At 36.6% G+C, this 26,245-nt stretch overlaps 1 protein-coding gene across 1 annotated transcript; it reads left to right on the forward strand.

Moving 5' to 3' along the window:
* Window positions 1–1,440: 1,440 nt before the first annotated feature.
* Window positions 1,441–25,383, forward strand: LOC113227425. Its single transcript, XM_026460345.1, has 13 exons — window positions 1,441–1,542; window positions 3,348–3,491; window positions 4,518–4,913; window positions 5,960–6,199; window positions 8,367–8,570; window positions 10,265–10,421; window positions 13,280–13,427; window positions 15,223–15,269; window positions 15,997–16,107; window positions 17,817–17,926; window positions 20,172–20,267; window positions 22,209–22,382; window positions 23,359–25,383. Exons 1-13 carry the CDS (start codon window positions 1,441–1,443, stop codon window positions 23,647–23,649), a joined length of 2,220 nt encoding a protein of 739 aa, XP_026316130.1. The 3' UTR covers window positions 23,650–25,383.
* Window positions 25,384–26,245: the final 862 nt, after the last annotated feature.

The raw sequence follows: 26,245 nt of genomic DNA on the forward strand, positions 1-26,245 counted from the left end.
TCACTTAGTACATTGAATCAATTTCAATCGTCATTACAGATTAATATTCAATTACAGATTTTTTATCTGCTATTGTAGTAAATTCAAACAACAGCCCAACAGTCTATCTTAGTTTTGGCATCATGAAAGATACCCCTGGAGCAAACCAAGTCTTCAACGATATAGTTGAGAGAGAATGGCATGACTGGACTACTGTTTTTACCGACGCTTCAAAATTACACGAACATGGCGACTTGGGAGCCGCGGTTTGGTTCCCCAAGTTCAATGTCGTACTCAGTTTTAAATCCCCCTATCTGAATTCGGTCTTTTCGGGAGAGGCAATTGCAATACTCGAAGCCATTTTATATATTGAGTCCCATAAAATTAATAAATGTTTGGTTTTCTCAGACTCACTAAGTTGCCTCCAAGACATTATTAAGCTACCGTTTCATTCCAAAGACAATTTCTCCATCACCCTCCAAATTAAGGAAGCTCTGTACCGATGTCATTGTGCGGGAATTGAGGTAACTCTGGCCTGGATTCCCGGTCACACTGGGATCAGTGGCAACGAAGCAGTAGACGCCTTTGCAAAGGATGCGACAAGAATTGGCGTGTGCAAATACTGTAAGTGCTTTCCCAGAGATCTGCTCGCCATGACTAAACCCCAAATGCTAGCCTCCTGGTCGGCCCTTTGGCAGGAATCACGACAAACTGTTGGTAGACACTATGGTAATCTCCAACCAAATCTACCCACTAAACCCTGGTTTTTTAAACGTCGCGATTTGCCTAAAAACATCACTTCCACTATTATTCGTTTGCGCTTAGGCCATGTTTGCACACCTGTATTTTTGCGTAAAATCAGAGTTCGAGATCACTCTCTGTGCGAGTGCGGCCTAGAAGACGGTACCTTGGAACACATTTTTTTCAATTGTCCTAATATTGCTGTTCCACTTTATAACTTACTTTCTCCAAAATTCCCCCGCCCCGTTAACATAAACAACCTCTTAACTTTAGTGTTCTCCCCCCATATTGTTACTCTATGTAAATTTATCCACTTAAATAACATATATTTATAAATATTGTTTTGCTGTTTTGTTTTACATTCTCAACTGAGTACTCCCGTAGTCCAACTTACCAACACCGGTTAATGTCCTATTAGAGCTTAGCGAAAATTTTTTTTTTTTTGTTTCGTTTTTTTTTCTTTCAACTGTGACATTGGCAAAATCATCAGTTCTCATATTGATGGAGCCATAAAAATAAAAAGTGAAGTGAAGTGAAACGCAAAAACTTTTCGCAATTATTTTTTGTCTCTAATTGAATCAAAAGACGGTAACTATAACTAATTCACAGTCCTGTAATCGACATTTTAATTACGAAGGTATTCTTTTGCATAAATCACAAGACTGGCAAGCACGTGTCAACACTTAATATACATGTTTAAGATTTTATTTTGATTTAATCATGGCTGACAATTACGAATATAGTGAAGAAAGCCTGAATAAATTTTCGTATAGATTTCTACAGCAGCTGGCGAAGTCTCTGGGTCTTCCATCTAATGTAAAAGTGAGTATCTATTAATTCACACGAACTTTGTTAACTTCACTTTCCAATCGATTCTTTGTCACTTCGACCTCTAGGGGGTGGTAGTATTCGTAACCAGGACCTACACAGCAAATCAAGAACATAGTACATAGTTTTTCATAATCTTTCCGCAATATGATTATTGAACCTATCTAGGCCTGTTCCTAAATAAAGATTGTTAGCGCTTTTTGATACCTTTGAAGCTCAGTATTACCAGTGGTCCATAATTATTGGTGTATAGTTAACGTAACTAAAATTTAAAACCAAGTCAAACAGTATATGGATTTACCATAAAAAAAATTCAGGAACTGCTTTGTACCTGTTGCCATCATTTCTGTCTAGATACTCAGAATTTTGCAATAACTTATTTTTTCTCTTATCCATGCAGTTAAATACCATTAAGCCCTCAGAAAAAAAAACTGAAAGGTCGTGGGATACTATTAAAGTCCTAATTGGTAGTGATAACCAACTATCGCTACCAATTAGGACAACTTTGGACAAAGAATTATGACACTATTGGAGTTGTAACATTGTGATAATAATTTATTATTTATTTATTTATTTTATCTTTAATTCAGACAAAGGGGTCCATAAATTGGTTAGTAACAGTTTTCTTAGTGACTATGTTAGTAAAAAGAAATAATAATAATAATAAAATTTTGGACATACATACATTAGAACAGTACAGGTCACAATGTATGGATACAACACCTCCCTACCCCTTAGTTTCAAATACAATTCACATTACTGCCACAGTAAATTACATCAAATGTGAAGATCAAAACAAGGGTTCAGAAAATATTATAAAATTAATTATATTGATGTGGCCTAATGTTTGCACTGCGGGCAATTGATTCCCTTTAGAACCAATTTGGGAAATGGATGTTTCTAAATTGGTTCTGGTCTGGACGTTCTCGGTAGTGCCCCAGAGTGAATTCTGTTGCTTGTGGAATTGAATTCTCCAGTTTGTAACCACATTTACATACACATAATTATTCTTTTATAATAATAAATATTGTATTCTTTTCTCAGCCTTTTGAATGGTTTTAGTCGCATTTACAGACTAAAATCAACTTGAAACAGTACATGTATCGAAGTTGAGGGTGTGTGTATGTGTGTAATAAGAACCTAGTTTTTCTACTTGTATTATTATTCTCAGGCACATTATTATTATTATTCAGATACGCACATCGTCCCCCAATCTCTTAGTGGTGTAGGCAAAGACCACTCTTCCACTTGCTATATGGCATACATCCTTGCCTTCTGTCGTCAGTCCTTAGCACCTGGCATTGTTAAGGACATTTATTATAATAATAATAATAACGCACACACTCAACATAGCCCCGCACTAGGGAAACCCTGTGTCGCGGGCACACACATAGACAACCACAAATTACACCCAAACTCACGAGAGAAATAAATGTAGGTCATACAAATATTTCGCCCGGCCCGGGAATCGAACCTGGGACCTCTGCGTGGCAGTCCGGCATGGTAACCATTCAGCCACGGAGGCAGTTAATATTTGATCCATTAAGCTGTACTCAAACCTTTCTTCTCATTTGGTCATCAATCATCCGCTCTCTTCACATGACAAATAAATGTATACAGACCTAGCTGTCTATCTAGAGTTGTGGCTGTGAACAGGAAGTTAATGTTTTTACAGCACTTAACGGCTCACTGTTTGCAAACTCCATCCTGCAATGCGGTGACATAGGAGGATCCTTGAACCCCTCTTAATTTGGCAAAATGGGAACCTTTCACACTTTTTATATTTTACAATATTGCAGAAGATGTATTTAGTTCAAATGATCTTTGCCAAGAAAAACTGCTGTGAAGCCGATGTCCAGGATATAGTACAACGAGTCAAATTAGAGAGACAGCAGCTGTCGCAGAGCAAGAAAAAAAGAAACCAAAAGAAAGTAAAGTTGCAGGTACAGTATGCCTTAGCTATAACTTTGCAAAGTATTGAAATTGTCTTATGACAAACAAACGTTACGTTATTCGCACACTGACACTACCAAAATATATATTAAAGACTGACAGTGTTTATATTTTAGTGTTTGTACATTAATGTACATATGTATATTTAGTGTGTTCTTTATTTTATTATTTGAGCTTTTTTGTATTTTGATCTTTACTAATTAACCTCTGTGGTCGAGCGAGTGGTTTACACACGGGTTTTCATGGTCTCGCCATCTCTGAGGTCCCGAGGTGAGATTCGATCCATGACCAGGTCAATGTAGAAAAATTATTTTTATATACATATATTATTGTCTCGGGTCTGGATGTTTGTAGTACCATTGTTTTTTCCAATCTCCATAACACAAGTACTTTAGTTACTTACTTTGGGATCAGAGCAATATGTACAGTCAACAGCACATCAAGCTACACATTGACATATCTTGTTTGCACTATTATATTGCACTATTATATATTGCACTGGAGGCGATTTTCGAACAAAAATGTGTAGTCTGATGTGCTGTTGTCCGTACATTGTGTTTTTTGTTTAAAAAAACTATAACATGAGCAATAAAATTGCTTTTAAAAACTGTATTTAACGTTTGTGTAATCCGTTCGTCATGGTGGTGTATAATGTTTTATCTCTGACCCTCTATTTTATCATCTAAGTTTTCAGAGTTAAAAGTTACATACCTAGTTACTCCAAATTGTGTATAGACACAAATAATTGTAACCAAAGAACTAGAAACTCCAAATGGGGGTCTATGTTTATGTGGGCACGGAATCAAGAACTGTTTATCAATCACTTGCTATTCTTAACAATAATTTAATTCATTCTCATTTTGTACAATTTGTTTAGAATTGAATTTATATTAATACTTTGTGGACTAAAATTTATTTTATGATCTGAAAGTTCACAGATTATCAAAATAGGAAAGGCGTGCTCTACCTTTATCTCAGTATTAATTAAATAATGATAAAATCCATTCATATTTCAGGCAACAGAAATATCATCCACCAATACGAGTCAATCTCCACCAATAAGCAATACTCCAAAACGCCAAAGCTTTAGTGAATCCAACCCTCAGTTATGTCAAACGCTTGTCCGATGCCAAGCTAATCAACCCTTACTCAGCTCCCAAAACTGTAGTGACCGAGTACTACGCAGCTTCAACTTGAAGTCCTATAAAAAACCAAATTACTCCGTTATGAATAATTCTATAATTGGAGTTATAAAAACTCAAAGTCCGAAAGCACATATAAGTATAATACGGTGTGAAAATGGATTCCCCAAGTTGAATGTGACAACATCTTGTATTGTGAAGAAATGCAGGCCAAGTATATTGAACAGTGTGTCTTGTTTGAGGAATGACGGTCAATTTTTGTCTAGTTCGGTAAGTTCAACATTCTCTATTAAATAGTCACTGGTTTGAATAAGTACATTCTACGCCTTAGAGACCCCCCCACACTAGCGACTTTCGAGCGTCAGCGTCTTGTCGACGTACGCACAACGTTCGCGCGGCGGTGGCGTATACCCGACGTACGGCACTATTCAGGGGGTCTATTCCTGTTCTCCGGTGGTCGAGTATTACTTACGTATTTCATAATAATTGTCTCTGACGAGTGTTGTACGGGGAACGGGAGTAGACAACCAACAGTCGCTTACTGACGCCGCGCTGGCGTTGTGTCGCCGCGACGCGGACGACGCGTCGTGTCGATGCTATGCATACGTTGGCAAGACACTGACTGGGGGGGTCTCCTAAGGTATTTGATCCCCTGACCGACCACTTGAATCTGAATAGATAAATAAATTTAATATTTAACCTGTGAAATGTAAATAGTATGACTTCTTCATTGCATCATTACTGAATGACGTTTTAAGTAACATTTTAAGCCAATTTCATCTTTAACATTCGCACCTCTCATGGAAGAATGGAATAAGTGGAGTTACGTCAAACATGTTTATTGCACAATTAATACAGAAAAATATAACCCACATCCTCTCCAATTCTTGTAACTAAATTGTTTTGTCAAAGTTACGGAACAACAGTTGTTGTTTATGATGTTACTAATCTAGTATAAAAATAACCCTGTATAAGATAATAAATTTAATCAAAACACATTTCGATACCTTACTTTCACAAACTCGTTTCTTATAAAGAGTGATTAGTCAGGAGAGGGCAAAATTTTCTGTTTATTTTAAATTTATTATCAAGGGTGTTAATTTGGAGGCATTACTTTAATAATAGGTAAAAGCCAGCGTGTGAATGTGACGGAATAGTGATGTGAAATCAGCCTGCACAGTTTCTATATACAATCCATTTATTGCATTTCAGTAACTTTGTGCTTTAAGATACGATTTTGAAAAAGTAAGGCAACGATTTCTTATTTTACTTTTGATGTAGCAAGCATTTAAAGTTAAATTTATAAATTTTTCCAGAACACTATTCCACAAACAAAGAAACGCCACCGCCGCATCACCTCATTGCTCCCAATCGAAGCACCAGAAACTAACACAATGAATTACCCGAGCCTACAACGAATAGGATTTCGGCATACAGATGGAAAAATATCAAAAATAAACGCCATAGTTCACAAACCACCAAAAACTTATGAACGATTGAATTCAAGCAGCACTATAAGTCAAAATAGTTATCGGAACGTCGAAGTTACAATTCAGGTACGGACAACGGCACATCAGACTACACATTTTTGTTCGAAAATCGCCTCCAGTTTAATGGAACAAGATACGTCTATGTGTAGCTTGAGACGCTGGCGTGTGTACAACAATTTTTCTACAGGTTTTTTATTTATTTATTATTTAGACATATAGATAGATAAAGGGTTTATTGCTTCCCACTAGCAGACACAAGCTTATTAAATTCTCAAAAAAAGATATATACACAAAACACGGTTTTAAAGTGTGTAGCGGACTATGTCAATGAGTTAAAAGGTGAGCAAGGCCAAGCAAATGCACTTAGCGCCCAGTTACACGCCTTCATGTACATTAATGGCAAATCTGAATTCTATTTATTATGCAACAACATTTAAATTCCTCTCAACAAAATTACCTCGCGGCCGCCGCATAGACCAAATTCAAGCCAGGCTAGCCCGCGTGCCCGGAACGCTCATTTCAATTAAAACGTAAAAGCTAAACAAATAGAGCTTATTTTGCCATGACAATTAGACGCACGCGGTCGCTGCGCGGCGACAGCGCGGACTCCGCTCTGCCGCCGTTGAAATTCGTGTCGAATTCTCACAATTTATTAATTTTTATTACAAAACACCACGTAGCTATCAAAGCAAAACAGCAAACCCTAGATAAAGTCAACAAAAAGGTGCCAAAAACAAACACATTTAAAGTTAGAATTTAAATATAAAACTAAGCTTAAAAAAGACATATTATAAAATATATACAAAGAGATTTGCAGCGATTCGCTACAAAGTGTAAGGGTTCTGGTGAAATTACAGGCACTTGGGACTTGTCAACTTATGTCTCTGGGTGACGGGCGCAGTGGCAGCGCCCCTCAGATCTTTACGATTTAAAGCTCTCAGTGGCACTGCAACTGTTATGGACAGGCGTATAGCTTACCATCAGGCACATGACTTGTCCGTCATGTGATATATAAAATAATAATTCATTGACAGTGTAAACAAACAAACAAAAAAACAAGTACGTTAAATAAATATATGAACATAACAAATAGCTTATATAGGTATATGCTGGGACTAATGAGGTAACAATAACTTGTGTGTTCATTATATTTTTAATGGTGATATTTCACTAATAATATAATGAAAGTAAAATATGAATACAATGAGTTACGTAACTCATTTCACGAGTATTCACATACTTATTAGATTTTGCCTCGATATGTTGGAATAAGCTAGTCTGTCTTTTTTGAAGATAGAGTAAAATGACATTAGCAGGGTTGTCAGTTTTCGTAAAATATAGTATATTGTCGACAGTTTTATCGATAATTTGTGAAAGAAGGTAAAATTTTGCCAAAAAAGTCTAAATTGTGAATTTGCTGTAATGTACCAGACAACCTTATTATATATAAAATTAGAAGACGCTAACATAGTATAATAAGACAAGTAGGGTAACTCATATAAGAGGGCGTGCACAGATACACGCACGCCGCGCGCCGTGTATGGCCGCACACATTGGTATACTCGCGATGCACTCGCGTTGCATAGCGCGTGTCATTGCACGCGCCATTCCTTATAAAATCGAAGCGAAAAAATTACATCAAATAGTACATGTGTTTATTATTGTGTTCATGGAGATTTAAACAAGAGTGACTCAAAGTCGAGATAACGATCTGCGAAGTTGGTATGAAAATATCAACACGTAAGTACGACGTTTAATAAAGGTTATTTTAAATATAGCACGAGAATACTGTGATGAATCCATTATTTTTTTATATTTACAATCTGTAGGGTGAGCGCGACTTGCGCGATATACTGCTATTCTCGCATAGAGATCTTGCGTTTTATGTCGCTTTCGTGTAAGTCGGGCCTTTCGTGCTAGCCCTGCTGTAGATATAAATGAAACAATAATGTGACAACCCTACGCCTTCGGAGCGATGTGTAGGCGTTGATGTGTCAAACTGGCGTTATTTGCCCTACTTGTCTTATTTATTGTACTTTGACGCTAAGGAGGTTCAGCATGTTAAGGCGGATTTTCACGGTTTTATGTAATCTAATAGCCAGTAGATGGCGTTCGTAAGGCGAAATAATAGTTTTCTACGATTTTTACAAAGTTGGCAGCCAAAAGTTATACTTTTATTTTTGAAGCGACTGTATGAATTCATGATACATTTAAACTTTGTCTTTGATTTCAGGATATTATAAATAGCAACATAGACGCACAAACATTCACAAATCCAAATGTCTCGGAGTATATTATGTCTGGAACGAACATTGCCAATATGTCGTATGCAACACAAAACGATGCTTTAAACACTGTGGAGTTTGGGCAAAATAATGAAGTTAGGGAAGACGGTGATTTCTCTGTTTATTATCATAAGAAGATAAGGGCTGAACAGGTCAGTGAAAAAAGTTACGATATAAATAAATAAATAAAATATTATACAACATCACTCTGTTCCCAAAGTAAGCTAAAGCACTTGTGTTATGAAATCGGAAACAACGACGGTACCATAAACTCCCAGACCTGGAGACAATAAGTTAGTTTTTCTACATTGACCCAGTCGGGGATCGAATCCGGGACCTAAAAGGTGGCAACACCATGAAAACCGGTGTGCAAGCGACTTGAAAACGCGGAGGTCGTCAAAATATGAAAACATAATTTTAAAAAAATCTGAGGGGCGCTGCCACTGCGCCCGTTACCCAGAGACATAAGTTGACAAGTCCCATGTGCCTGTAATTTCGCCAGCACCCTTAACCTTCAAAAGTAGAACACAGTAATGCTGCTGAATACATTACTGCTTGGCGGCAGAAATAGGTAAGGTGGCAGTACTTCCTTGGACGAGCTTTTTGAAAAAGAGCTTTTTGAAAAAGAGCTTTACTGTTACTAAATTGTGATATAAATTGGAAAAATAGTTTTTTTTGGGAAACTGATATAATTATTAGAAATGAACTTTTTTTTTCGGATCGAAATCGCGTATATTTGTTTTTAAATGATAACGTCATCAACCAGTTATGCCTAATATAATACTGCCTCCGTGGCCGAACGGTTACCATACCGGACTGCCACGCAAAGGTCCTCGGGTTCGATTCCCGGGCCGGGAGAAATATTTGTATGGCCTACATTTATTTCTCTCGTGAGTTTGGGTGTAATTTGTGGTTGTCTATGTGTGTGTCCATGGCACCCGCGACACAGGGTTTCCCTAGAGCGGGGCTGTGTTGAGTGTGTGCGTTATTATTATTAATAGGGTGTTTTTAATTAATATAACTGTTTGATGGCTTTTCCATCTCAATCAACTGTGATCATGGAACCTGTATAGAACCCGAAACGATTGGTTTGTTTGAAGAAACAAATATACGCGATGAAAAAATATTTTTATTACCAATGTATAACAATCGCAAAAACCTGAAAATTCTATGCGAATGAAATAAATGAACATGATATGTGGTTGGTACTAGTTATGTTATTTTTTAATTATTTTTATCAGTTTTCCAATTTTTGTTATTGCCCCTTAAAATAGATTATGATTTGAAAATAGTGCATAATAACAAAAAAATTTGCAAGTAGCGATTATTTTAAAATTAACATGACTTGTAAAAAACAAAAATATCTGAAGAGGTCACTAAAAGGAAGTACCCTATTGGCATCCACCAACCACCAAATCAGGCAACAGCACAATCAAGGTTTTATTCGAATATCGCCACCAGTGCAACATACATTTTGGAAAATAATATTTTCATATAGTAATTTAAAAAAAATAAAATATAAACAACATATTAACAATATCTTTATCACCATAGTTTTATTAAGTAAGTAAGTAAGTATAAATCTTTTAAGTAATATAAATTTCCGGTTATTTATGGAAAACCATTCTGTCATCTTTTAACCCCGTCCCAGAGCGCGCTTGCTTCTATGGCCAAGAACTTGTTGATTTCTTATTCATAGCTCAATCTTAAATACATGTTCAAAAACAAAAGTATATCACCATTATTAATTTTGCCTAAATACACACATCAAAAGTTTCTAAGAACCAATCACATATGCCTTTGATCCTTAGATATTTTTGTAATATAAACTTGTACAAAATTGTAGGTGCGAACCCAAAGACTAAGCATCGCACGCGACGTACCTCGCAACCAAGCCAACGAGCAGCGTCTGCCGAAGATCAACGACGTGTTCAGCAACTTCAATGACGTCAGTCGTGACGTCACTAGGCCGCTCTACGTGCAAGTCTCTGATGCTGACAGAGGTTAGTAAAAAATTACAAAATAAAGCAACTATAAAGGTGGTTCTCTACCGGCGAGGCCAGACGAGACATGGAGAGACAGAATTGAATTCTCGCCGGCCTATTCCCACCAAAAATCGAGTAACTCGAGGTGAAAAAAATACAACTCGTCCCTTAGCTAGGTATGTACAATGAAGCCTTATAATTAAAAGTAAAGTATTGTATACACTTAGGTTTAAGAAAATATTGAATATTAGAATGTTGGACTAGTCAGTTGGGCGCAGCGCACGTAAAATGCAGCGGGGCCTGAAGGGGCCCGCTTATAAGTGCGTTACGATGGCGTTCGCGGGAGGCAGACATTCAGCGCAGACAAACATAAAATTAATTAATAATAAATTGAACTTAATAAAAATTAATTCAATAAATTAATTTGTAAAACTTAATGTAGCGTAAATTAGAATGTTTTCTTTGTAAAATTAAACATAAGGTATGTTGGATTTCATATTTTCTTTTTTTGTATTAGACATTAATCAAAAATAGTATAGGGTAGATCTTAGCACTTGCGAGGACTTCCTTCCTTTATATCCTCCATCCTCCTCCAACATGCGCACTTTGCTGCTGTAATCTCTTTCACTGGCCAATGAGTTGGCAACAAAAATAAGACGATAGTCTAACCTATGACACTGAACTGTGTGCATCATAAAAATGGCTAATTAGCGCGATTGTGTTTTTTTAATAGTTTGTTTTGTTCGCAATACACTGTACTGTGCTCAGTAGTGAACCTGAGGATATTTCCTCCTGTAGCGGCCGCATCCAGGCGGAATTGCTGCCAGCGCAACGAAAGAAAAGGTGAGTGTGCATGTTCCAATCATTTTTCCTGTTCTTCGACCTACTACTATATACTTGTTCCGGTCCTTATAGGAAACTACTTGCAAGTGCAGTTACTCGTAGTACAAGTACCTTTTAATGTAATTTTAAAAAGTCCAAAAAATACAGTAAATTCTACTTATCGAAACGAAAACCTAAGAACTCGATAATTCAATTAAGCCAAAATTACAATTACATCCATGTAGCACCAAATGAGCGATAAATTGACATGGTCCACGTGCCTGTAGTTTCGCACGTTGGAAACAGAAATAGGTAAGGTGGCAATACTTCCCTGGGCGAACTGTTTTACAAGGAGCTTTACTGGTACTAGAGTACTTTCAAGTCGATCGGACAAGTGGAATTAAAATCCCTGTGAAATTCTTTAAAAAAAACACTTTAAGATCAGCCCAGTTGTTTGGGAGTTACAGACACACGGATATACAAACAAATGCTTCAAACTTATAACTACCCTTTTTTTTCGTCGGGTGTTTATGAAATAGGTTAACAATGCCATCGTCAATTTCCAAAGCAGCCAAACTCCGAGGCTTGGAATTTGAAAAATAGTACTCTAGTGATTCGCAGCAGTCTCTACAAGACATATATTTTTATGCATATCTAAAGAACGACAATAACAAAGAAAAAGGCGCCAAAAACATGTACATTTAAATTTGGAATTTAAATCTAAAAAAAGACAATATAAATATATATAGTCTATTTTATAGATTACTTTTAGAATTAAATTCCAAATTTAAATGTACATGTTTTTAGCGCCATTTTCTTTGCCGTTGTTGATTATGTTTCGTTCATAGCCATTGACCTACCAATAAATGGACATCGGGTTCGCATTAAAAAGTGTCCGCACCTATAAGGCGTTAAAATTACATACAGAGCGTCAATCGCGCAACAGTCTTCATTTGTTCGACTGAGAGCGCGGTTGTCAATCATGCAGTGCCATACAATAATAAAAAAGTGTCCGCACCTATAAGGCGTTAAATCACATACAGAGCGTCAATCGCGCAACAGTCTTCGTTTGTTCGACTGAGAGCGCGGTTGTCAATCATGCAGTGCCATACAATAATAACTTGTAAAAATTACTGCAATAAAGTGTAAAAACAGGAATTTGTATTATATTTTCACTAAACAAATATATTGGTGTTATCATAGTTCTCATTTAAAAATGTTATTTTGTACAGTTTTATCGTATTTAATTTTTATATAAATGAATCGTAAATATAAATTACAAAAGCACACAAAATAATCAAATAGCTAACTGCCCTTTTTCTACACATTGCATGCGCAAAAGATGGAAAGAGACCCCTTACGTCAATTTCAAGAAGCTTATATAAACTTCTTGGTCATTTTCAATTGTTCAAACCACAAGCGATTGAAATATTTAGAACAAAGAAACTACAGAGTCACTTTGATTTTATTATTTTTAAAATTATTTTTTATTAAACGTTAGCAATAGCTAACAAAATATTCTTGTACTTATTAAAACGCGTACAAGAATATTTTAAGGTTTGGGATTACCTATCAGAAGTCAGAAAATACATTTACCCGAAATAACGTTAGCTCGAATTTTCATAATGTGAAATGTATGTTTTTAGGAAGATTACAAAACAAAAGCTAATTTTGTCTTTGTGAAAAGCATCAAAATTACTCGAAAGCGTAACGGTTTTATTATAAATCGGTTTTCGAAATTACGGATATTTGAGTTTACGTTTAGTTGGAATATCGGTACATTTCTTATAGTACACACTTATTTTCACATTTGTAGTAATATTTGTATATATGTATCTACCCAACTCTTTATTATTTCTTTAAGTGAATTTGTACAAAATTCGACATAATCATATATATAAAAATTAGTTAATATGTACGATAAAGGCTACTCCATTACTCTTGTGTTCAAGTAATTTTCAGCCTGCTACAAGTACTTTTAAAAGGCTACTCCATTACTCTTGTGTTCAAGTAATTTTCAGCCTGCTACAAGTACTTTTATTTGAACATTTCAGTCAGTATCCCACTGCAGTCCCAAAACCCACCAGCATTGGAAAGACTTTACAACATACGGACGTTACCTCATCAGGAGAAACCGCTGCTGCAAGTAGCTACTTCTGACAACACAACGTGCGTCTTCAGCACGATGTTAATATCCTCTGTGTAAGTACTAATTTGTGTAGCTATATTCATGGCTGACTGTACTTTCTTGTATACCCTGTGGCACTAAACTATTCCAACTAATTCAGTGCACAAAACCTTTGGATGTTTTAATAATTTCTATAACAATGCTTTGGAATCTTTTTGCAAATAATTTTCCATTGTTAACGCTGTAGACCACGAGCTGCATCGCGATTCCAAATTGCAGCCGTTTATGGCGGCATTCCCACTGCAATGCGGCTCGTGTGTCTACGCACTAATGGCCACTGGCACTAAACTTAAGTATGTCTTAAACCAATCGTAAATTGATAAGACAATCTTAACACAATGTATTAAGAGTGTTTTGCATTACAAGCATTGGTTTCAGACGTGCTTGAATTTAGTGCAAGTGGACATTACTTACAAAATGTCACAACTAACGCTGGCTGTATGTGAGTCGCTTTAACACTGGAGCATTCGCTTATACAGTGTTTTTTTTAATGGAACACTATTGGGAAATCTACTTTGGGTTGATTGCGGGTTGATTGGCTTCGGATTGCCCCATTTGTCCCAGTTAAAAAAAAAACACTGTAATAGGATAATTCCTCCACACATTCATCAAAAGTGCTTGCGACTAATTTGATGATAGTATAATAAAAAAAGTACATCACAGTCACACAATGGATACGGTGCACAATCTGCTATTCCACACAATCATTGTAACAGCGTATTGTCGATATTCCAATGCATTTACGTTTACGGGAATGGAAAGAGCCTTAAAAGTACCTATCCACTCATTGAAGGTCGAGGTGAGAGTGAATAGGCCTCTGCCCATATTGTATTTGTTGGGAAACAGATTCCTGATATTTCTCTTACTACTATGACGCGTGCCTTATACTTCATAAGCTTTAGGCTAAAGTAGTAATATTATAATTATTAGTAAGTATTTAACCACAATATCACTTGATGGTAACTGAAATGCAAACAGGAATGGAAAGAGCTTTAAAAGTGCCTATTCTCTGTTGAGAGTGAATAGGTCACTGCCCGTTTTGTATTTATCGGGGAGCAGGTCTCACATTTTCACCTCCATCTATAACGAAATGTTCTACACTTACTTACTTATGATAATATTGATTGTATCGAGTAAATTGTATTAAACTTTTTTAAAGCATAAAATATTATATCCGAGCAAATTAGATTTACTTTGATACTGTAACATGATGTTGAAAATGCAACTATTTTAATTTTCTGTAGAGACTGTGTACAACACCCGTATTTTTTTTGGTCAAAAATACAAAGCTGTTTTGAACTCAAGTGGACGGCATGACTGTTTAGATGAATTTAAAGTATGGGCGCGTTCCCATTATGTCGTGACGACAGATAGTAGTCTAAATTGTCATGGCTTGTATATTTATATTAAGTTGTTCACATATAGTACAACACGATTAACTGTCGTTCACGATTTTTTTGACGTTACGACAAGAGACTGTCGTGACAATGGGAAAAGCTAAATGGACAGTCGTCAGACGATAAATAAAACGTTACGATAAAAATGGGACGACATTCTGTCGTGCAAACGACAAGGCGGCTGCCGTGAACCGTTAAATTGTTGTCACGATCTAGTAGAACAGCTAAACGTGACAATCGTTCAACGATAAAATAAACGTCCACAACATTGTTACGACAGATAGTCGTAATATGGGAACAGGCTAGACGCGACAGTCATCCAACGACAAATAAAACGTGACGACATCATGGTATCGCGCCCTAAAGAATCTGTAGCATAGTGTGACTTTGATTGCATGTGTGGCGCATTTAGAATGGCTCCGTCGACCAGCTCACCGCCTGCCGAGTTTCAACCTGCTTGTAAGTCACCGCTTTATTTCCTTGCACTTCCACTATGCACCGTTTTACACTGAACAGTTCTAAACCTTTAACATCTATCACTTAATAGTAAATAAATAGTCTTATTATTATTGATCATAAAGATCGAACCAGCACAGAGAAAAAAACCTTCGATCCGACTGTACTTTTTTTTTTTTGATTTTTTTTTTTTATTGTGACTCGGCAAAATGACTGCACCGCACCTGATGGAAAGTGCGAATACAGTCCAGAGATGAGAGTAACGGATGGAAAACACAAATATCTTCACTCCGTCACTATCATTTTGCCGGTCTGGCCAAATGCTTCTTCACACTACGTTTGAAGGACCCGATGTTATAGAGGGGAGGGAATACATGCGCCGGGAGTTGGTTCCACAATTTGATGGTTTGGCATAAGAACGAATTGCCAAACTTTTTAGTGCGGGACGGTATTGAACTGACCGTCCAACTGTGGCAACGCAGTCCGGCACGGGTGGTCCGCTGATGGAAAGGAGAGGAAGGGATAAGGTTGAATAACTCTTCAGAACACTCACTTGAACCACCGGGCTGTTGTCTTAACGTTGCTACCGCTCTACCGACTGAGCGTTGGCTCGAAGCAGCAGAACTTACTGATTTCTCTATGTGCCTGTTGCAGATCTTTGTTTTTTGAAAATAAATTAATATCATGATAGTAAAAATAAATATTTCTTATGATTATAACACATTCACAGCGCATGAGCCCGAACAATACGAATATTTGAATACAACCGACGACGTTTCGCGCATGAGCGACTTCTTCAACCTAGCCGAGCAGGATATCACGCTACGAAAATATCATAAAGGTAAGAAAGCATTTTACTATAGTCTAAACTGGTCTAAACTGGTCTACTTAATGCTTTACTTCATTCGTATTTATGAGCTAGGCTTTTTGTCTTTTATATCATATAAGATATCAATTATGGGACGAATAAGTTGTACGCCTGGTGGTAAGCATCACCACGCCTTTACTTTTCAGCCCTCCCATCCATTTGCATTTCGAGATATTGGCACCTAAACTTTTATTGTCAGCCATTTCGAAAAGGGTCCACTGAAAACTAGCGCTGTTGTTCCGCCGCAGTATTTGCTGAGTTGGGCCCTTTTCAGTGCAATATCGACTATGAACTGGCAACCGGTACCATCTCAATTTTGACAACTTTACAGGTGAAGACAAAAATTGTTTGCGACATTTATATAGGCACCTGTAGGGCTAGCACGATAGGGTGCGACTAGCGCGAGAGCGACATAAAGCGCGACATCTCTATGTGAGAATAGCAGTATCTCGCACTTTATGTCGCTCTCTCGCTAGTCGCGCCTTATCGTGCTAGCCCTACTGGTTTATTAAATAAAAATTCGTAGTATACATATATGTGTAATAAAAATATTTAAAAACTAGGTATTTTTATTTAATAAACCATATGCTATATAAATGACGCAAACAATTTTTTTCTTCACCTGTAAAGTTGTCAAATTGAGATAGTACCGATTGCCAGTTCACAGTCGATATACTTTAAGGGCGCATTCCCATTATGTCGTAACGACAGGTAGTCGTGCAAATTAAAATGTCATGGCTTATACATATATTTAAATGAACTTGTTCATTCATAGAACAACACTATTAACTGTTGACTTTTTAGACGTTACGTCAACAGACTGTCGTGTCAATGGGAAGAGCTAGATCGACAGTCGTCTGACGATAAATAAAACGTAACGATAAAGCGGTGACGACAGGTAATCGCAGGTTCAAACGATTCTGTCGTGCAAACGATAAGGCAGCTGCTGTGAATCGATAAATTGTCGTCACGGTCTAGTGGAACCAGCTAGACGACAGTCGTTCAACGATAAACTAAACGACACAGTCACGACAGATAGTCGTGATGTGGGAACAGGCTAGACGCTACAGTCGTCCAACGATATATAAAACATTACAACATAATTGGAACGAGCCCTGAGCCATAAAATTGACGGTCCCGTATGTTTGTATTTAACCAGCACCCAGGAAGCAGAAATGAGTAAGGTGACACTTTCCTAGATGAATCTTTCACAAGGAGTTCTATTGCTTTTAATCTGCTGCACACAGAACTGCATTAAGGTTCTTTAGAACTGGTTTGGAACTTGTAGAAATATACTGTCTGAGAACCCGCTCCGGATTCTAGTCGTAAATGACGCGATAGGAACCAGTTGTCATAATAAATTTTAAATTTAATATCTGGCAAAACCACCAATTTAAAACTTTATTATTATATTGTCCTGGCGGCAGAATGTGAACATTATTTGCGTTCTGATTTTGAAGGGTAAGGATGCTGGTAAAATTACAGGCACACGGGACTTGTCAACCTATGTTATGGAAGACGGGCGCAGTGGCAGAACTCCTCAGATCTTTGCAACTTAAAGCTCTGAGTGGCACTGCAGCTACTATGGACAAGCGTATCGCTTACCACCAGGCGAGCTATTTGATCGTCCCGTCATTTGGTATCATAAAAAAAAACAGTAGCAACATATGATGTGTTTCCAGCGTTTAGCACGTCGTTGTCATCGGAAGAGACGCAGAGCCATGTAATGGATACGACAGCTAGCATTCCGGAAATGGTAGAAGACGCCCTTGAGATCATCAGTCAAGATGGGGTATTTATATGTTATTGTACTGCATCGACCTCTTATAGTGGGCTCGATTTTCCTCTAAGAAAAAAGTTTTAGCATATATCAGCGCGGCTTGTATGTGTGCGCGCCGTGTACGGGAACGTACATCTTCGCAAAAATCTCATGGTGCACTCGAGTTGCATAGCTCGGGCTGTCGCATGCGCCTTTCATTATAGAGTTCATGCGTTCGCTCGGTATTGAAAAAGTTAAGCCAAATTAGTAGACGTGTTAATGGTTGTTTGAACAAGAGTGTCTCAAAATCAGAATTATTTAACATTTCATTTTTATTTCATAACCATACTCCCATAATCGAGATACCAATACGCGTTACTGATGTACAAATATCAATATGTAAATACTGCATATGACAAAGGTTGTTTTCAATATAGCACGAGAATATTGTGATGTATAGGTACTTTTAAAAAAAATCATGTATTGCAACCTGTAGGTACAACTAAAATAATGTGACAACCCTACGCTCCTAGAGACGTGTAGGCCTTGGCTTTGACGCGTCGAACAGGCGGGAGTTGGTCTACTTATCTTTACACTTAGTAATATGATTTTAGTTGTTAATACAAAGATCGAACCACCCTATGGCACAGCGTCTGGAACGGTTTACTAGGAGACGTCGGTTCTGCCGGATCGAAGGAATTTTTTGTAAGTCTTCGATCTTTGTATTAATAATTATAACAAATAATAATAAAATATATACGTATACTTACTTATATTTTACCAGGGACTTTATATTATTTATTAAGTGCCTCGTAATTGGGCACTCATTCCTGTCAGCAACTGTCTTCAGGAGGCTATTGGGGCTGTCACTTATTCTCTTCAGTAGCGACGCCGACTTTTTACGTACAACATCCGTTTAAACTATGTACGCGCGCGTCAGTGAACATGGCTGAGACACTGCAGAAACGTGACAGCCCCAACGGCGTCCTGGGGGCCTACTATGAGCTTATAACCAGCCAGCCAAGTTCCATGCAATTCACTTGACGTGGTAAAACTGAATTGCTTAAATTCGTATCATGACCTACACAAAGTTGAACGGGAATAGCATGCCAGGTTGATGAATTTGACTTTTTAAACGTTAATTATTGTCTCTGGCTGGCTAGCTGACATCTAACAAGAGCGTTCCATCTCGCTCTTGTTAGATGTCAGCTAGCCAGCCAGAGACTGTCTGACTACATACTAAATCATATGAAAGAAATAGATGTACTATCCTCGGAGCATTCAAGCACTATTAACCGATTGTGTTCAAAATGAGAATTTGTTTTCAAAAGAAAAGTTTTAGAAAGTAAAAGAAAGTTAATTAATTTTTTATTGAATTGATATTCAATTATTTTTTGTGAAATGACTCCAAATTATTAATACAAAGATCGAACACTCAGAAAAAATTCCTTCGATCCGGTCGGATTCGAACCGACGTCTTCTTGCATACCGTTGCAGACGCTATACCAACTAAGCCACGGAACGAACCAACGGACCTCACGAATTTTTCAATGTGCTTGCATCTTGTCCTTTGTATTTGGCTTTTCAACGACTTTTTAGTCGTTGCGCCATCTATGAGAAATCTATGAAAGATTTATCACCCAGTTAGTACCTTTACAGCTACCAGTCCTGGCGAGAGATGTCGCTATTCACTTATTAATTAAATTTTTATTGAATTGATATTCAATTATTTTTTGTGAAATTACTCCACTAGTTTGTTATAATTATTAATCTGTGCCAGACGCTATACCAACTAAGCCACGGAACGAACCAACGGACCTCACGAATTTTCATTTTAAGTCTAATTAACCAATAGTTAGGGAGAAATTACTTAACTTATTTACTTACCCGTCACTTTGGAATGGCCCTACAGGCATTATTACTGATTTATGTAAATTGTGCCATATCTATATGCATTTTGTGTACAATTCCGTAACGCGCTGAAACGGCTATAAAGCACTTAAGTTATTTTCATAAAACACCTGTGCGTGCGCCACCCAAACCTTTTCACATTTTCTGTGTGATCTTATCTTTAACACGTATAGAAAAACTAAATTCCACGTGTAATCTACTTTGTACACCTAACAGCAAACATAGACCACGACGAATTTTTACGCTCCATGTCGTTTTCTGGTGTTATGGTGGAAATAAACGACATGCAACATAAAATCTAGGTCACGGTGTATCAGTTTATTTGCCCCCGAGGGTAGTTCTACAATTGTATTGTTCTGACTTCCAGGACTACATGGAGCGAATTGGCATGGATATAAGAATGCAGTGTATCCTGTGCGATTGGGCTGGACCCAAGATCATCCTCGAGTACCACATTAGGAAGGTAAATATATATAAAATATCTATAATAAATTAATTTTAATATAATTTATTTATTTAAATTAATAAATTAAATTATTTGGAATTAGTAGAGGCGAAGCAGATCCTTGAACACCGCCTGCTTATCGGGCTTCTGCAGGATATATCACGGAGAGTGTGCGATGAAATTGCATAATTTGATTCCGCCTTCCTCTTTTCATCATCGGGGGACTAGACGTGTGTTGAGATTCCACCCCTTTATTGTGGATATTCCCAGGATTCGCACTAAGCGTTTCGCTTCCACATTTATATGGCGAGCGGCTAGAGAATGGAACTCCCTACCTGCGGACTTATTCCCCGAACACTATAATTTGGACCTTTTCAAGGCGAGAGTGAAAAGGCATTATTTAAGTATGCTTGTTACATCGTCGACCTCAGCATCACTTTACATCAGGCGAAATGGAGTTCAAATGCACGTACTTACTTATAATTAAAAAAAATAAAAAATCTATATGAAACGTATTCTACTACTGGGTACGTTAAGAACACACAATTATAGCTCGAGAAGCCCTATATCGCGGGTGCCATGGACACGCATAGACAACCACAAATTACACCCAACTCACGAGAGAAATAAAGGTAGGCCATACAAGTCCTTCTGGCAGCCCTGGCATCGAACCCTCCCGGATTGTCGTGTCTATTAAAAATACAAAGAGGAGACACGTTTTAAAGTGTTCCATTTTAAGTCAATAACAATCTCAGTACAGAGTACTAAAAAACCGACCTCAAAAGTACGTGGAATTACGTCTATTTGGCAAGTTTTAATGAAATGTCCCCTTGTTCTCCACTATACGACACTTAACACAGGAGATAATAAAAATCGGTTCACACTACTCAAAGTATATTGAGAGAGAAAAACGCCTTGAATTGGAGAATAGCAAAATCAACCATTAAAATAATTGCTCCTTATAATAAAATTTAGGCGCAATTTATAAAAATGAATCTTCATGCGTGAACAGCCACTATTAGAGGCGGATGATTTTCTTCAAAATTAAATGGGACCCTCTTTCCAACAAAAAAAGAATCATGAAAATCGGTTCACAAATACCGGAGTTATCGCGTAACATACATACAAAAAAAAAACAGTCGAATTGAGAACCTCCTCCTTTTTTGAAGTCGGTTAAAAATAAACAAATTACTTCTTATGATGTGTACGAATAAAAATTGATTTTGATACTTGTAGGCCAACTGTCAAATAAGAATGAAGAAAGCAATAACGCAATTATAAAAAAGAAACAATAAAAAATATTTATATAGTAATAATCATTATAACGTCGTAACATTCACAATCCAGGGGGTCTACTCTCGATCTCCGTCCGACATCCGTCCGAAACAATTACTGTCAAATAAGTAATATTCGACAAAATTAAAAGACAAGTATCCAGTATGAAGCTTCATTCGCATCACGCGTCTTTTCATTTGGTCAAGTATTGCTTATTTGGCAGTAATTGTTTCGGACGGTTATCGGACGGAGATCGAGAGCAGACCCCCAGATATTTGTGGTAAAATTTTAACGTTCACAATCTATCAATAACTATTTACGATTTTATAAATTTTTGTTTTTTTAATTTTTTATTTTTTATTGATTTTTTAAATTGTTCATTGTGACTCATAATTATCTTATACACTTCTGACCTGACATTTTTTGTTGTTAATTCACTATTTTATTTTCTAATAATTTATTTGACTCTGTATTTTTATTAATTTGTACGATTTTTAATTTTAAATCCATGACATTAAATCACAATTATGTATATTGTTAATGAATAAATGATTGACTGATTCAAACCTTTAACCGTTACTATGTGAATTGTACCTTACTCGCCTGCAGATTGTATTCAATTTTGCCTCCGCTAAAATACCTAACACACCTTAATCTTTCGGTCCACGATTACAAATATTACAGGAACACGCAGAAAAGTTGGTGCATCAAGACAAAAATGAATGGAACATAACGTACAAGCTCGGCAGCGTGGTCAACCAACAGCTGTGGCTGTCCCACGTCAGCGAATTTGAAACCTATTTGTACACGGTCAGTGTCAAATTTGAGGACCCTGATTGCTTCATGGCTTCTTTGTCGGTGAGTCTCATCTTTTAAAATGTTTACGACTTCTGTTTTTGACTACCGTTATGGCCGAACTGTGAGTGCTATTTGAGAAATTAAGTTTTCTAAAATTAGTTCTGATTTTAGTGTTCTAGGTGACCTTGCGTGATTTTCGTTACTCTTTTCTCTATGAGACCAGGTGACGTAAGCGACTCACCCATCTGTAGCTGTTGCAGTGCCGCTCAGAGCTTTAAATCGCATAGATCAGAGGGGCACTGCTATGGCGCCTGTCACCCTGAGACAAGTTGACAGGTCTCATGTGCCAGTAATTTTACCAACACCGTTACCTTTCAAAACCGGAACGCAGCATACTCATATTACCTTACTTGGCGGCAGAAATGGGTAAGGTAGCAGTACTTCTCTAGAAGAACTATGTACGGAAAGGATATATCCTGTACTATATTTCTGATATTTAATTTTTAATTAAACGCCGTTACTCTCCATGAACGGATTAATAGTAATTAAGATAGAAAGAAAAGTCTGTCTCAGAAATAAATAAAGGAAATTAATTACAGTTAAAATATACAAAATATAATAAAAAAGTTCACAAAAGTTCGTGGATTTACACCTATTTGCCAAGTTTTATTGAAATAGGTTACCGGAAAGTGCGCGAAACCGGATTCATCCCCTAGTTTGCCACTCTTACAGGTGGAATATTTTCTTCAAATTTAAATGGAACCAATACTGAGGTACCATCTTCCCTACAAAAAAAAATCATCAAAATCGGTTTACAAATGCCGGAGTAATCACGTAACATACATACAAAATGAATTGAGAATCTCCTCCTTTTTTCAAGTCGGTTAAAAATGTATAAATAATAGATACCAAGACTATTATCGTAATTTCGAAAATTTCCTAGTTTGAGACCAAGTGGTTGTTTAGCATTATCTGGCATCTTTGTCTTTTAATACTACTAAGTTAAATGTCTAATAATAGTTTTATCATCTTTAAGGTACTGTCATCACAACCGGAACTTATACGAAATGGCTCAATAACAATCTATAACAAAATAACAGGTGAGCCGTATACCTGGTCGGGCGAAATACAAGAAATACCCACAAATATGCCATACGAAAATACCCCACAATTAAAACTAGAGTTGTCCAAGTTGGAACTAGTGCCAAACAGTGCGAGGTTGAAATTGGTGGGGCGAACCCTAGTGCCTGTGTCGCCCGGTAAAGCTGTAGTCGGACAACCACAATTGGATGATATTCATATTATTATTTTTGTTCATATTTTCTAGTATCCTAATAGTTTTTTTAATCCCAAACTGATGCAATGACTACAGGAAAGATACTTAATGTCCGTGTACCCCGCTGAAGTTAACCGACCACAATTACTTGATGTTAAGATTGTTATTCATATTTTCTAGTGCTTCGCTAGTGATTTTTTATGCCACATGTCGCCTTTAAAACTTTTATTAGTACCAAATACTCGACAAATGTGTAGTCTGGCGACATAGGTACACCCATGACCAGTGTTCGACATTTGGATGTAATATAATCATTTTTTGTTCACATATTCTAGTGGTTTTTAACATTATCATTTATAATTTACACGACAATTATCATTGATAAATATACCTTTATTATCTTCGATTTTAAAAATTCATTGTAACAATAACATACTAGAGCTCGCATTGTCGCCCCACGTGTTTGTATCAGAGATGCAACCAAATGTCAATCTCAAAAAAGTCACTAGCTAAATCCTTTTTCCGAAGATTTTTCTGTGTTTATTTAGTTTTCTCACTGTTTGTCATTGCATGGATAATTATGGGATATATATAAATGATAATTATCAGACAATTTATTGAAGAAAATATATATCGTGATAATTTTGAACACTGGTTTTTGGTGCTAGAATAATATTCGTAGGAATAACACCAATTAATCATGTAAGCTGTGCGATAAGTGTGCATTGTTTAAGTTTACAACTTGTGCCTAATTAGGACTAATGATCAAAAGTGTCATTTTTGTAAGGGACCGATAGTGATAATTAGTGTCCTATTCAAACTTGTAAGACTGATTCTAGTGCCATTGACATTTTGTCAATCTCTACATTTATGTAGGCTACTATTATACGTACAAATTGTTTAATATTAAACTTTTACCTCATTAGTGTTATGTAATCGAACAGCACAAATAGTGTTAAGTTTTATTACTTCATCAAAAAGTTAGCATGGTTAAGTAAAGAAAAATGACAAATCGTCAGAAAAAATACTGAAATATTATATCGCAATCGTGATTAGCTTAATATACATATATCCAAACAAACATATTTGTTTTTGGAAGATAGCTCCATGTATTGGACCTTATGTGCTGGTCACCAAACTGACAACTTGCAAAGTTATAACTTTAGTACCAATGTTATAATGTTAGTACTAGAGATGTGCGCCAATCGTAAAATCGTCGGCCGACGTGTCTGATGGTTTTTAGACCGGCGGCGCGTATGGCGTGAATGTGCGACATACATTTTTCGTGTGTTAAACAACACTAAGACATCGTATAAATAAACCTTCATTACCATTTTTTTTTACATTTGAAAGTTAGCAGATAATGTACTGTGGAGTTTGACAGTCCAACAACACCAGAATTCATGCGCCATCCAATGGGACCGGGTGCCTCTCCATTTTAATCTACTAGGAACTTTAATAGGAATTATTATTTTGAAATATGGTGAATAATTAACAAAGAAGCTGATATTTTAATAACATAAAATGAATGTTCGCTACGCCTATTTTACGCCGGTCAAATTCATCGGCAGCTTGGCGCAGATCTCTAGTCAATACCAATGTTATAACGTTAGTGCAATAGATAACACCAATGTTGTAACATTAGTTGTAAGAGTTGATTTTTAAAATATTTAATTAATCGTGTTACAAGTAAGTTTGTTTTTTTTTCTAGAAATATTTTTCCAACAACCAGAATATTCCAATATTCTATCCTATAGCATATAGTTTTAAAATAATGTTTGATTTGATCTCGGTTTCTTGGTTTTTCTAGTTGATTTTTGATTAAAAGTTTTGAATTTTAATTACACTCTTTTATTTGGTATAAGTTACCAGAACTGGCACCGAATTGCAAGCAACAATATTTCCTTTGCAATGTTTTATCTCTTCTAATAGTAGATTATTCAAAGAGGATGTTAAGCAGACACGAGATTTCATATCTCGTATATGAATACGGCTTACATTCGAGGCTTTAGAACAGAATTTTAGATCTATTTTTCACATCGACTGGGAGTAGTACAAAAATAAGAATTAATTGAAAATTACAAGGTACTTTCGCGCCATTATTATAATTTTCTTTTTCTTTACTTCATTATAATATACATATAGAGCATAGAGCGGACACACGGGGACATTAAGTAGCGGTGCAAGCGCGCGGCTGCGCATGAGATGCATCGCCTATAAATCGCAAGTGTAGCGATGCAATCGCGCTTTTCACGAAAACGCGTTTGCAATCGCGCGTTTGTATCGATGCAGTCGCACGAAAACGCGTTTACATCGCTGCTAAAAATCGCCCTGTGAACCACTCTTAAAGGCAAAAAAAATTAAGTATTTAATCAAGCAGCGATCCTTACTGATGTAAGAATATAGTTTCTTTAAATAATTTTGTTTTATTGTGTGACACAACTCGAGGATAACAAATCCTTGAAAGACAAGAATTCAAGTAGGTATTTTATCATGCTACGTTACTTAATGAAAATGCGTCTATCACTGTTATTTTTTTTTTCAGGTTAACTTAAAAGTAAAAACCACTAGCCAGTATCTAGAGCCCAAATTACAAATTTAGTGCACTTATAAATTTATACAGTGCAAATTTTACATCATCGAAATG

This window comes from Hyposmocoma kahamanoa, unplaced genomic scaffold (genome assembly GCF_003589595.1).
Source record: "Hyposmocoma kahamanoa isolate Upper Pololo Valley unplaced genomic scaffold, ASM358959v1 210, whole genome shotgun sequence".
Classification (NCBI taxonomy): domain Eukaryota; kingdom Metazoa; phylum Arthropoda; class Insecta; order Lepidoptera; family Cosmopterigidae; genus Hyposmocoma; species Hyposmocoma kahamanoa.